The 12896-nt window shown below is 41.6% G+C and overlaps 1 protein-coding gene across 3 annotated transcripts in view; it reads right to left on the reverse strand.

Annotated features, from left to right (window-relative positions):
* Positions 1-12896, reverse strand: part of GSR (glutathione-disulfide reductase) — a 49407-nt gene that overhangs the window by 17964 nt on the left and 18547 nt on the right. For all 3 annotated transcript variants that reach the window (XM_036249971.1, XM_036249970.1, XM_036249969.1), the window contains exons 2-5: positions 10627-10653; positions 5917-6005; positions 4159-4228; positions 216-363 (exon numbers count right to left, since the gene is read on the reverse strand). In XM_036249971.1, coding sequence (XP_036105864.1) covers positions 216-363; positions 4159-4228; positions 5917-6005; positions 10627-10653 — 334 coding nt within the window. The remainder of the gene's footprint in view (positions 1-215; positions 364-4158; positions 4229-5916; positions 6006-10626; positions 10654-12896) is intronic.

Raw genomic sequence — 12896 nt, forward strand, 5'->3', positions numbered from 1 at the left:
GGAAGCTGCCAACCAAGTCTTCCCTGAGTTGATATTTTTATTTTCTCTCTAGAAATAAGAGCAGTGATGGCCAAATAACTATCAAATCTCTCTGTGGAACTAAAATTTTCTCAGCTCTCAAGAGTACGTAGACTCTTTGCTGGCTCGGCTTCACTCTCCCTCCAATAAACTCGCCCTGGCTGTTATTCACAAGCATTTGCCTTTGGAAGACTCACCGGGGATCTGGCTCTCCCGTGGATGTGAGGGCACGCCACCTGTTGCAATCAGGATGTGAGGAGCCGTGTATTTTTTCCCACTGACCTCTACTGTGGGCTGGGGATCACAGGTGAATGCTGCATAGCCAGGGATGATTTCTATATGGGCCTGGAGAAGGAACCATGCCTGACATGAGAATGTTCTTAAGATAAAACAAAACACCTGCAACCTATCAGCGCTTTCCATTTCTCTAAGAGGATTTCGATTTTGGGTCAAGACAACTCTCAATGTTCGAGTTTCTACAGAACTTCTGTTAATTGATACCTAGGTAAGGGGGTTGCCGTTCAATGATGGAAGTGTACAAGAAGAAATAAAGGTGGTATTTGGGGCTCAAACTGAAAGGGGTGGGAGAGAATAATAGAATAATAGGGAACTAGACATAGTGGAACACTAGCCATAGTTATAAGAAATAGAAATGTTAATCATCCTTGCTCTGTTAATCATGTTAATCATGACTGCTCTGTTCTGATTAAAGAACAGGGAGTGGTACGCCCTGGGAGTTTACCTCAGGAATGCTGTCCATTCTCCTAATCTGAGAAAAAGGGAAAACTGCTCAACATCATGGAAAGATTAACGACCTGGTTATCGGAGCACAGGGAAACCCAGAGGTGACACTGGCGACCACCCCTAGCCCACATTCATTCCCCTTGATTGTAATTGCTTGTAACCACTTCACCTTTTTTTTTTTTTGGCCTGCCTTTCTCACAGTTTTTGTCTTTGTACCTTTTAAAAACAGCTGGCTAGAAAGTTGGGGGAGGAACACAGCAGATTTTACGGGATGGCCCACTGCTCTCCCATACTGCCGGCGACATTGGAATAAATGCGCAGATACGATTCAAACTTGTCTCTGCTTACTTGGCTTAAGTAGTGACAGGAGGCCGGACCCATTTGTTGTCCGGTTTTTCAAAACCCAGAGACCAAAATAATTTATGCAAGTCATTCACACAAGGAAAAAGATATTTTTGTCCCCAAGAGTTGAGAGAGAAAGGCTTCCTCACTTGCAATGAAAACACTGAAGAATGAGGCTGTCTGGAGGAGGAACAGAGGGCTGAGAAAGAAAAAAGGATAAAAGCAAAGGGAGTTTAGAGGCAAGGGAGAAACACTTAGGCCAAGGCAAGAAAATGCAGTGCTTCTGTTTTCTTAAACACCATGGGAAGAATACCACAAAATTACATGACAAGGAAGTTCTATGCCTAAGATGCTGAGAACTCAGACTCTCTCACTTGCTTTTACCTTGCCAGGGCCTCCATTTGGGGAGCCTCAATTCGGGGACAGAAGATTACCAGCAAGCTTCTGCTAGTCATGATACGTGTGCTGACATGCAAATATGGGCAAGTCACAAGGATAATGGAATCATGCAAACAGGATCACAGAATAGAATGCTTTAACATTTTAGAACCTGCTTGGTTCTGAACTTAGTTATTGTAATCACTCCTCCAGGCCTGCTCTGCAGGTGCCCTGCTTAATCAGGCTGAATAAGATCAATGGCAAAAGCCACAAGCCAACCTGGCCTTTGTGGCTCAGTGGTAAGAGCACCGACCCACGGAGAGAAGAGTCATGAGTTCAATTCCTGGTCAAGGGCATATCCCTGGGATTGCAGGTTCAATCCCTGGCCCAGCTAGGGTGCATGCGGGAGGCAACCTACTGTTGTGTCTGTCTCACCTCTATGTTTCTCTTTCTGTCTCCCTCCCCCACCCTACTCTCTATAAAAAAACAATGGAAAAAAATATCTTCAAGTGAGGATTAACAAAACTAACAAAAGCAAAAGCCACAAGCCTCCAGAAAAATCTTCCTTTAGGAGGTGATAATTTCCTATGGGGTGCTAGGCAAAAATGGGTATGGGTCAAGTGGCAATAATATAGATAATAGTTTGGGGGAAGAACTGATGAAATTTTTATTTTCATTTCCTAGGATATCTGGCAGAAAGTTTCCTTTCCTATTCAGAATTCCTTTCCCATAAAGTCATAGTAAGTTCTACAGTACACCAAGATTTGTGAGTATTAAAAAATGCTGTTTGTCCTGGCTGGTGTCTCAATTGGTTGGGCATCGTCCTGTGCACTGAAAGGTTACTGGTTCGATTCCCGGTCAGGGCACATGCCTGGGTTTCAGGCTCAATCCCAGGTGTAGGGGGCATGCAGGAGACAATGTTTCGCTCTCACATCAATGTTTCTCTCTCTCCAAAGATCAATGAAAGTATTTTTTTAAATGCTGTTTCTTTTTTTTTTTTTAAACCCTCACCCGAGGATATGCCCCAACTAGGGATTGAACCCACAACCTAGGTAAGTGCCCTGATCAGAAATCAAACCTGCAACCTTCTGGTGTATATAGACAATGCTCCAACCAACTAAGCCACTCAGCAAGGGCAAAAATAATGCTATTTCTTGAGTGATTTTCCTATCTCTTTTGCATTTTAGCTAGCTACACTTTTTAATAAAATTTGATGTGGGTGTTTTAGTATATCAAGTGGTATCTCTACACTCATGTCTAATGAACTTAAAATGTCTTTTCGTCAGTGCCTAGGGCACTGAAAGGCCCCCAAAATTTTCCCCTTGAATTGGGGATTAAGGTCAGAAAAGAAACCCAATGAATGATAAGAATCAATATAAAAATATATGACGTTAGCCTAGCCGGAGTGGCTCAGTGGATTGAGTATTGTCCCATGCACCAAGAGGTCACTGGTTCAATTCCCAGTCAGGGCACATGCTCAGGTTGCGGGCTTGAATCCCTCTAGGGGGCATGTAGGAGGCAGCAATCAATGTTCTCTCAAGGATGTTTCTATTTCTCTCTCGCCCTCTCCCTTCCCCTCTCTTTAAAAAAATCAATTAAAAATACTAAATATATATATATATATATATATATAGCTAGCCATCTGTAAAAGTAACTCATGCTAAAAACTGGCTTATCAACAATCTGCTAATGATATTACAGTGGCCCGAAAATCATCGAGAATCTACTGATCTAAGTATAACCTAAGCGGTCCTGGCTGGTTGGCTCAGTGTTTAGAGTGTCGGCTCATGGGCCTTAGAGTCCTGGGTTCGATTCTTAGTCAAGGGCTTGTACCTAGGTTGCAGATTCAATCCCTAGCCCAGGGTCAAGCAGGAGGCAGCCAATCAATGTGTCTCTCTCACATCAATATTTCTCTCTCTCTCCTTCCCACTCTATCTAAAAATCAATGAAAAAATATCCTCAGGGGAGGATTTAAAAAAAATAATAATAAAATAAATAAATATAACCTAAGCTACATTCAAATCTTAGAAACTGCAAAGTGAGACCATAAAGGCAAATGAAGGGTGGTGAGATATACGCCATCAAGAAAAAGGAGAGTCAATGGTATACAACTTGTCAATGTGTCTGGCCGTGGGAGAGGTCTGACGTCTAAGCACTAAGATGGAAAAAGCCTCAGGAGAGCCAAGGACAACATATATTGTCTAAAGACAAACCCACCTTTGCCCAATTTTCTTGATGAGATTTCATTCACAAAACAACATTGTGAACCACAATTTGGACCCCTGAGTAGATTCAGCCACCACGAATGAGGGCGCTCTGAGCAAATAACAGCAAGTTTCCAGCCAGATAATGCTCCTGATTTTAATTAATAAACTTGTATATTCAGTCTCTTGTGTTTGGCTTCTGAAACTAAGTGGGCGGCCAGACCTATTCAAGGTACAGCCACCAGGTGAGACCTGGTCTTCCAACGCTGGCACACCTCTCTGCAGAAAAAAGACTCGCCTACCAAGTCAGAGCTCCTCAGAATCATGATTCTCAGGTCAATCTCAGAATTATTCATCATAAAAGGTGTAACAGAAACAATACAGGCAATGGCTATGCTTTAGTAAGGCCAGACCTGTTAGCATATTTCAGCAGAACAGCAACTTCTCAAAGTTCAAAAGCCAGCACACTCACCTTGGTCAGATTATTTTGATAGATGGTGTTCAGGCGGTTCACATAGGCATCCCGCTTTTCCTTTATAACCCTGCAGTGAAACCCGAGTCAGTACTGAGAAAGAGGATTCCCCTCTTTCAGTTAGTAACTAGGGCATCTGTCCCTGAACAGAGTCACAGACTGTCAGCATGAACACCATGAGTCAATGTCTCTAAAGACAGTAGCCACCCCTCCCATGTCCATCTGTTCTCCCACATGTGAAGAACCCCTATTCTACTCCATGGAGAATGTTCAGTTGGCATCCATGGTATATAAACACATTATCTTTTGCACAGAAGACAAGGAGAGCTGCTTTGGCACCCTGCCTAGCACGGCAGCAGTAAGAGCTTATTGGAACTAAATGATTGATTGCATTTAAGGGAATAAATAATCTGCAAATCACATTTGCCACTCAATATTTAATGAATAAATGAATGAATCTGCTTAAATTTTTATAAAATTTGATGGCTTCAAAAAGTTTATGGCAGCTTCTTTTTTTTTTTTAATCCTCACCCGAGGACATTTTTTCTTTTTCTTTTTTTTTGTTCAGATAGAGTGGGAGGAAGAGAGAGAGAGAAAAACATCCACGTGAAAGGGACACATCGAGTGGTTGCCACCCACACCACCCAACCAGGGCCGGAGACAAACCACAACCAAGGCACACGCCCCCAGCGGGAACTGAACCCTGGTCTCTCTGGACCACAGGTCGATGCTCCAACCGCTGAGCCAAACCAGCCAGGGCAGCTTCTTAAAAAATTAAATACAAAATTGCGCATGACCCAGCAATTCCACTTCTGGGTATAGACCCCAAATAACTGAAAGCATGAGTCTGTAGACCAATGTTTATAGCAGGGTTATAGACAAAGGTGGAAAAAAACTAATAGATCATTGAAAAATGAATGGAAACAAAATATGGTATATAAATGTAAAAGAATATCATTCAGCCTTTAAAAAGACTGAAATTCTGCTCAGCTGGTGTGGCTCAGTGGTTGAGCATCGACCCATGCACCAAGAGGTCAACGGTTCGATTTCCGGTCAGGACACATGCCCAGGTTGTGGGCCAAAACCCCAGTGGGGGGAAAGCAGGAGGCGGCAGATCAATGTTCTCTCTCACTGATGTTTCTATCTCTCTCTCTCCCTCTCCTTTCCTCTCTCTCTAAAATCAATAAAGAAAAAATTTGTTTAAATAAATAAAAGGATTGAAATTCTGACACAGGGCACAAGGATGAACTTTGACAACATTATACTAAGTGAAATAAGCCAGGCATAAAAGGACAAATACTTTAGAAAGTACCTAGAATAGGCAAATTCATAAAGACAGAAAGTAGAATTGAGATACTAGGGGCTCGGAGGAGGGTAGATGAGTTATTATTTAACGGGTACACTGAACAACTTTGTTTCTGTTTGGGATGGTGGGAAAGTTCTGTAAATGGACAGTGCTAATGCTGGCACAACACTATGAATATACTCAATGCCACTGAATTAACAACTTAAAAATGGTTAAAATGGACATTTGATGTTGTGTATCGATATATATACAAATTTAATGTATACTACTTGATGAGTTTAGAGATAAGTGAAACCCTCATCCCAATCAAGGCCATAAACATGTCCATCACCTCCAAAAGCTTGTTACATATATTTTACAATACAGCCCCCTGAAAAAGTTTATGGCACATTTAATTATGAAAGAAAAACATTTATATTTGTAAAAAGAATCCTCTGAGAATGAACACTTACCGCCAATTGAATTTACTATCACAGCTTTGAAAGCCATAATCAGCATGATCATGCATGAATTCAGAGTGAACAGCTGTGTTCCACATTACCTGTAAGAAAAAAAAAAAAGTTACCCAAACAGGGGTACATGAGTCCTGAAACAAAAATCGTGAATGAAAGGTAACGATGTAATAGCAGATAATAATAATACTGACCTTTAAATTAAAATCAAAACTAAATATTTTAAAAGAGAAAGTTCAGAAATATGACCAGATAGATTTTATAGGGAGGCTTTGAAATGTTAGGGAAAATTACTACTAAAGTTAAATTCCCTAGTTTATAAACTCTGTAAAAGCAGGACATTATAAGGATCATAGACGTTTCATCAACATTTATTACTGTTTACATTCTCTCTTTAAGCTTCAGATTTCTTTAAGCCCTGTCTTTTGTGATTAGTTCCAGGAAATGGAATCGTATCTGGACCTTTACAGTACAGTGATTTGGAAGGAAGCTATTAGGCAAAGTTGAGGACTGAAAACTTTAAGAGAATGAATTCCTGTTATGTATTCAGTAACAATGAACACGCTCTTATAAGAACGTATGTAATCAGACACCTGGAACTCAAAGGTTCAACACATCTCTTGAGGAATATAGCCTATAATCTGTAAAAGTCTTTTAATGCCAACTAATCATCGTGATAAATGAATTCAAATTGGCATCCGGAAGTCTAGATGACAGCCAAACTACCATTTTTCTTTGTCATACAAGTCTTAATTCCACTTCTGACAAGTCTTAAGATTCCCTGTTTGCATTTTTCTTTCTTTATGCCTAAAGATGAATAAATCGATGACTGCTAGATTCTGTTTCTTTTACTGAGGTGAAATTCATGTAATATATAGAATGAACCATTTTATCTACTGGATTCTTTATCTTAAACAAGGCATATGAAATTTTATTACCACAAGTAAATTATGTTATTTTAAGAAACACCACTATACCTCATATTATCCTGAGGTACCATATTTATTTCCTTCCAATCTGTAGTATGTACGATGCTATGGCATCTAACCCTCTGGAGAGGGTGCTCTATCCGAACTGCACTGGCTTTTAGGCTGAGAGCTAATCAGAGCAGTGGTGGGCCCGCCCAGCCGGTTCCTTCTCTACTGCTGCTTCACTCTGCCCTGTACAAGGGGCAGTTATTCTCGGCTTCACTCTGCTCTACAAAGCAAGAGGTAATTACCAACTGATTTCAAGAATGCAAAAGCATTTTGAAATCAATAGAGCCTTATAAAAATATAAGGTAGATGTCTAGCACATGTGACCAGAATAGAAGGGTAAGTAAAATATATGGGAAAAAATATTACAAATTCATTCCATGTGCCCGGCCGGTGTGGCTCAGTGATTGAGTGTTGACCCATGCACCAAGAGGTCACCGGTTCGATTCCCGGTTAGGGCACATGCCCAGGTTGTGGGCCAAACCCCCAGTGGGAGGCGTGCAGGAGGCGGCCAATTGATGTTCTCTCCCATCGATGTTTCTGTCTCTCTCTCCCTCTCCTTTCCTCTCTCTCTAAAATTAAATAAAGAACAAATTAAAAAAAAAAATTCAGTCCACAATGAGGTTACATCAAATATCAGCCCAGAGGGTATTTTAAAATAATGAGGTAGCACCAATCAATAGCAAATTCACTCCCATAGTTGGTTTGAACTACATAAAGCCACCTTATAACTAATTTATATAATCCATATATCCGTAATTGCAAGATTCCAAGTAGGACAGATTCCAATATCTAGGACAAAAAGGAAAGAAAAAATTTGAGGAAAAATGTCCCACAGAAAAAAATTTTCCTAAAACAGAAATAAAACTCTACCAATAGATTACAGAAAACCTTTCTGGAATTAAACTCAGGCGTGTGTCACTGATGAGATAAGGATATTTGCTTCTATACCAGAAAACTTCCAATTAATTAATTTATTTCCTTATTTATTTTAATTTTTTTTCTTATCCTCACCCAAGGACATTTTTGCATTTGTCTTCAGATAGAACGGGAGGGAGAGAGGGAGGAAGAGAGAGTAACATTGATGTGAGAGAGACACATCGAGTGGTCGCCACCCACACAACCCCAACCAGGGCCAGGGACAAACTGCAACCAAGATACATGCCCTTGCCCTGGCCAGTTTGGCTCAGCGGTTAGAGCGTCAGCCTGCGATCCAGAAAGACCCGGGTTCGGTTCCCGCTAAGGGCACGTACCTTGGTTGCAGTTTGTCCCCGGCCCTGGTTGGGTCGTGCGGGTGGCAGCCACTCGATGTTTCTCTCTCTTTCACGTCTATGTTTTCTGGCTTTCACGTCGATGTTTCTCTCTCTCTCTCCCTCCCACTCTATCTGAACAAAATATCGAAAAATGTCCTCAGGTGAGGGTAAAAAAAAAAAAGATACATGCCCTTAGTGGGAACCGAACCTGGGACTCTCTGGTCCACAGGCTGATGCTCTAACTGCTGAGCCAAACCGGCCAGGGCAGATAGCTGCCAATTTAAAATGTAACCTTCGTCCTGGCTGGTGAGGCTCAATTGGTTGGGTATTGTCCCATGCACCAAAAGGTTGCTGATTCAATTCCTGGTCAGGGCACAAGCTCGGGTTGTGGGCTCAATCTCCATTAGGAAGTATGCAGGAGATAGCCAACTGATGTTTCTCCTCACACTGGTGTTTCTCTCTCTCTCTCCCTTCCTCTCTCTCTAAAATCAGTTAATAATATTTTTTAATTAATAAATAAATAAAATGTAATCTCAATAACAAAAGGTTGTAAGTTTAGGATTATAACATATTTTGAAAGTACATTTAAACAAGGAGTAAAATTATTAGCAAGTATAAGCAAGAGGCAGCTTTGAAAATAAGAGCTGTCATTTCTTCCTCTTTGTCACAGGTAAGGACGAGTTCATTCAATGTGACCTGCACCACAGCTATCAGGACCAACAACCACTGCAGTGGTAAAGAGAATCCATGGGGCTAAAGAATTGAATGGAAATACTTGAGAAATTTTTATTCAAGAATTGAGAAAAAGCTATCCTGTCCTAATTACTAGGCCCAATATAATCTAATTCACTCTAAACTGATAAATCGATAATATCATTTGTAAAACAATTTCTTATGATGTCAGATCATCAATTTACTCCCAAGTACACCAATAAACTTGAATTTCTGGAATAGCAAAGATGGGGACTAGAGACCAAGTACACAGCAACTCTATCAACAGACTACTCACCACAAAGGTACCCATCCAAATACTGTACTCAGAAATTCATTCAAGCACCTTGAGAAATTCAACCTTAGAATTGCCATAAGATATCCAAAGTCACATGATATATGATTTCATCATAGGCAATGTAGAGGGAAACTGATTTCTGTATTTAAAAACAAAAACTCCCACAAACAAAATGAAACAAACAAACAAAAAAACTGTGACAATCTTGACATGTCTTTCCAGGAGAAAAATATTTCTATTCTCCCCAGAAGGAAAAAAAAAAATGATTCAGAGATGCACTGAAACAGGTGGAAAGACCAGATGCTTGAGATAAAGATCTCACCCTCTGCAACATCACCCAGGATTCCAGGTAGTTAACTAGAGCCACGTGTGGGAGGAGCATCCATCTGCTACCATCATCCACATCATCCACTTGGTCTTGGTCATATCAGCACTTGGGCTAAGAGTTGGGTATAAATGTTTTTGTTGTTGTTAATCTTCACCTGAGGATATTTTTTCCATTTAATTTTTAAGAGAGAATGGGAGGGAAGGAGGGAAGGAAGGAGGAAGGGCAGGGAGAGACACATCAATGTGAGAGAGACATGTCAATTGGCTGCCTTCTATGCACGCCCTGTGATTGAACCTGCAACCCAGGTATGTGACTTTGACAGCATTGAATCCGAGACACTCCAGTGCTCGGGCTGACACTCTAACCACTGCTCAGAGCGTGGGTATAAACTTTTTATTTTCTGGCTGGATCTCCCTACTGAGATAAAAGTTATTCTGTGCAGGCCGATACTGCTTTTCTTTTATGCCAGACTACAGATGTTTTGTTGGTCACTGTTCTTTATAGACCATCAAAAGTTTGAGACTAGACACTGTGTTTCATTCCTGGGTACCTCCCCACTGTGCCCCCGCAGGAATTTTTTCACTTTGTCACCATGTGGTGAAAACTTTCCATACAGACACATCCAGGATGAATTTCTTTTGCACGCATAATGCAATTAGTGTCCAGGAGCTAATTACTTCTGTGTTTATCTGCCCAGGAGCACCTCCCTCCCCCAGGCTCGCCTGCAGGGATGGCTCAGCCCTGGCCAAGAGAACCTAAAGCAATCTGCAGAAACAGTGCTGGGTGAGCACATCCTGCTTGGAGCTCCCGGAGCCATCCTGTGGCCATGAGGCTGGGGGTTTACTGTAGATTGTACACCTAGGATATCAGAATGGAAAGACGGAAGCCAGTCCTTTGATATCCTAAGTACCAAGGCAATCTCAGACTGCCTATCTCTAGGATTCTTTTTTCCCCTCCAGGTTTCTTAATAAGTGATATTAAAAAACAAACAAAAACCACTACCCTATTGTTTAAGCCACTTTTAGTCGGTTTTTCACTTTTTGCAGAAAGAATTTTAACTGAAACAGTTGGAAACAACCTTATTCTCGTCATGATTTACCAAACATGTAAAAGGTATGTGGAAGAAATAAGAAATAAAAATTCTACCTTTTTGGGTACACATCCAACATTCACCTAGAAAAAAAAAGAAAAGGACATATTTTAATAACATTAAACTCAAACCATAAAACAAAACCACAAGAAATGAACCCCAAGCATCAACCCAGGAGACTTCCTTGAGTTCTAAGACACAACTTACAGTTATTTCATTTTTTTTCTGGTATGGAGTTGGAAAAGATGAACATTCTTTTTCTTATGTGATGAGGCAGAGAATTTCACTCATCAGCATTTCTCTCAAGAAAAGCAGAGAGCGCGCAAAAGAACAGCGCCATTCGCAGGGGGCCGCGCACGGCAGCGACAGTACGGAGCAGGTGGCAGAAGCCCGAGCTTGCACAGAACCCAGAGGGAAGCAGCACAAGGAAATAGCAGCATGAAAGTGAGGTCCCACCTGCTGAATAATAGCCACTGAACCATTTGAGCAGCTGTCCCAGAGGATATCTGGGACCCTTACGATGGTGTACCCTGGGTAAACACCCAGAATGTCCCCTTTGAGAAAACCTCTAGTGGAAACCTACATTATTCTTCAGGACCAAACCTACATTATTCTTCACCTATGCTATTAAGTCTTATATACTTACTAGAAACAGATCACACGTTTGACTCTCAGCCTTCTAGCAGCCAAGACACAAAGAAAAGCACAAATACTTAAAAGATTTCATGTAAAAACTAACTAGTCGTTTAAGAACATCAATATTCATGCCATTAGACCAGAGAGAACTTCCTCCCAAGGGTCCTTGTAAACAAGCTGTGCCCTGGCCGGTTTGGCTCAACGGTTAGAGCGTCCACCTGTGGTCCAGAGAGACCCGGGTTCAGTTCCCGCTAGGGGCATGTACCTCGGTTGCAGTTTGTCCCTGGCCCTGGTCGGTCGTGGGGGTGGCAGCCACTCGATGTGTTCCTTTCACATCGATGTTTCTCTCTCTCTCTCTCTTCCTCTCTCTCCCTCCCACTCTACCTGAACAGAAAATGGAAAAATGTCCTCGGGTGAGGATTAAAAAAAAAACAAACAAGCTGTGATATATGTTTACATACAAACTTTTGTTTACATCTGTTTATTTCCTTTTGATCACAGCCTAAATTTAATAACTTTGGTTCTCTGCAAGGGTACTTGACTCAAAGTTCCAAGTCAGCAGCTGCAGTTGCTGCAGTTCTGTCTTCAGCTTCATGATGTTTCTTTCCAAAAAGCCGTCTCCCAGTTCGGAGCATTCAGCAGATAATGGCAAGGCAGAGCCACCAGAAACAGCCACCCGATTTCCATGACAAATATTGTAATACTGTGCTGGCTAGTGGAGCCACCTTCTGTGTGGCTACATGGACATAGACAGCAACACAAACTGGAATAGAATGGAACTTGTCCCTGTTGGCAGTCACCCCAAAGGAATGGAGAGATCAATAATCATCCCAACTGGTGGAATAATGAATTGTCTCAAAACCAACTCATAACTGATGCCAAGCAAAAGTACTGTGTACCATTAAAATATGGCATGATTGAAGAAATAAAGTACATTTGAAACCTTAAAAAAAAAAACCTGCCTTGAGGGTGAAGAAATCTGGACTTGACTGAATGGGTAACCACTCAGTGCACCTGAGAGAGGATCGATCTGGTTGTAGAGGAAAACTAGATTGATCCTACTCTTTTCTTCATTGATTTTTTTAGACAGAGTAGAAGGGAGGGAGGGGGAAGAAAGAGAAAGATAGAGAAACATTGATGTGAGAGAGGCACACTGACTGGTTGCCTCCTGAAGACCCTGACCGGGGCTGGGGATCAAACCTGCAACCAAGTATCTGCCCTTGACCAGGAGTGGAGCCCATGACTCTTAGGTCCAAGGGCCGGTGCTCTAACCGCTGAGCCAAACCAACCAGGGCTACTCTTTTTTAAAACTTAAATTTATTGGGGTGACATTGGTTAATAAAGTTATAAGTTTCAAGTGTACAAGCCTATAATACATCATCTGTATATTGCATTGTATAGCTAACCATCCAAAGTCAAACCATGGCCCTGGCCGGTTTGGTTCAGCGGTTAGAGCGTCGGCCTGCGGTCTGGAGAGACCCGGGTTCGGTTCCCGCTAAGGGCACGTACTTCGGTTGCAGTTTGTCCCCGGCCCTGGTTGGTCGTGCGGGTGGCAGCCACTCGATGTGTCCCTTTCACGTCGATGTTTCTCTCTCTCTCTCCCTCCCACTCTATCTGTACAAAAAATGGAAAAATGCCCTCGGGTGAGGATAAAAAAAAAAAAAAAAAAAAATCAAAGTCAAACCATGTA

Source organism: Molossus molossus, unplaced genomic scaffold (genome assembly GCF_014108415.1).
Source record: "Molossus molossus isolate mMolMol1 unplaced genomic scaffold, mMolMol1.p scaffold_m16_p_9, whole genome shotgun sequence".
Classification (NCBI taxonomy): Eukaryota; Metazoa; Chordata; class Mammalia; order Chiroptera; family Molossidae; genus Molossus; species Molossus molossus.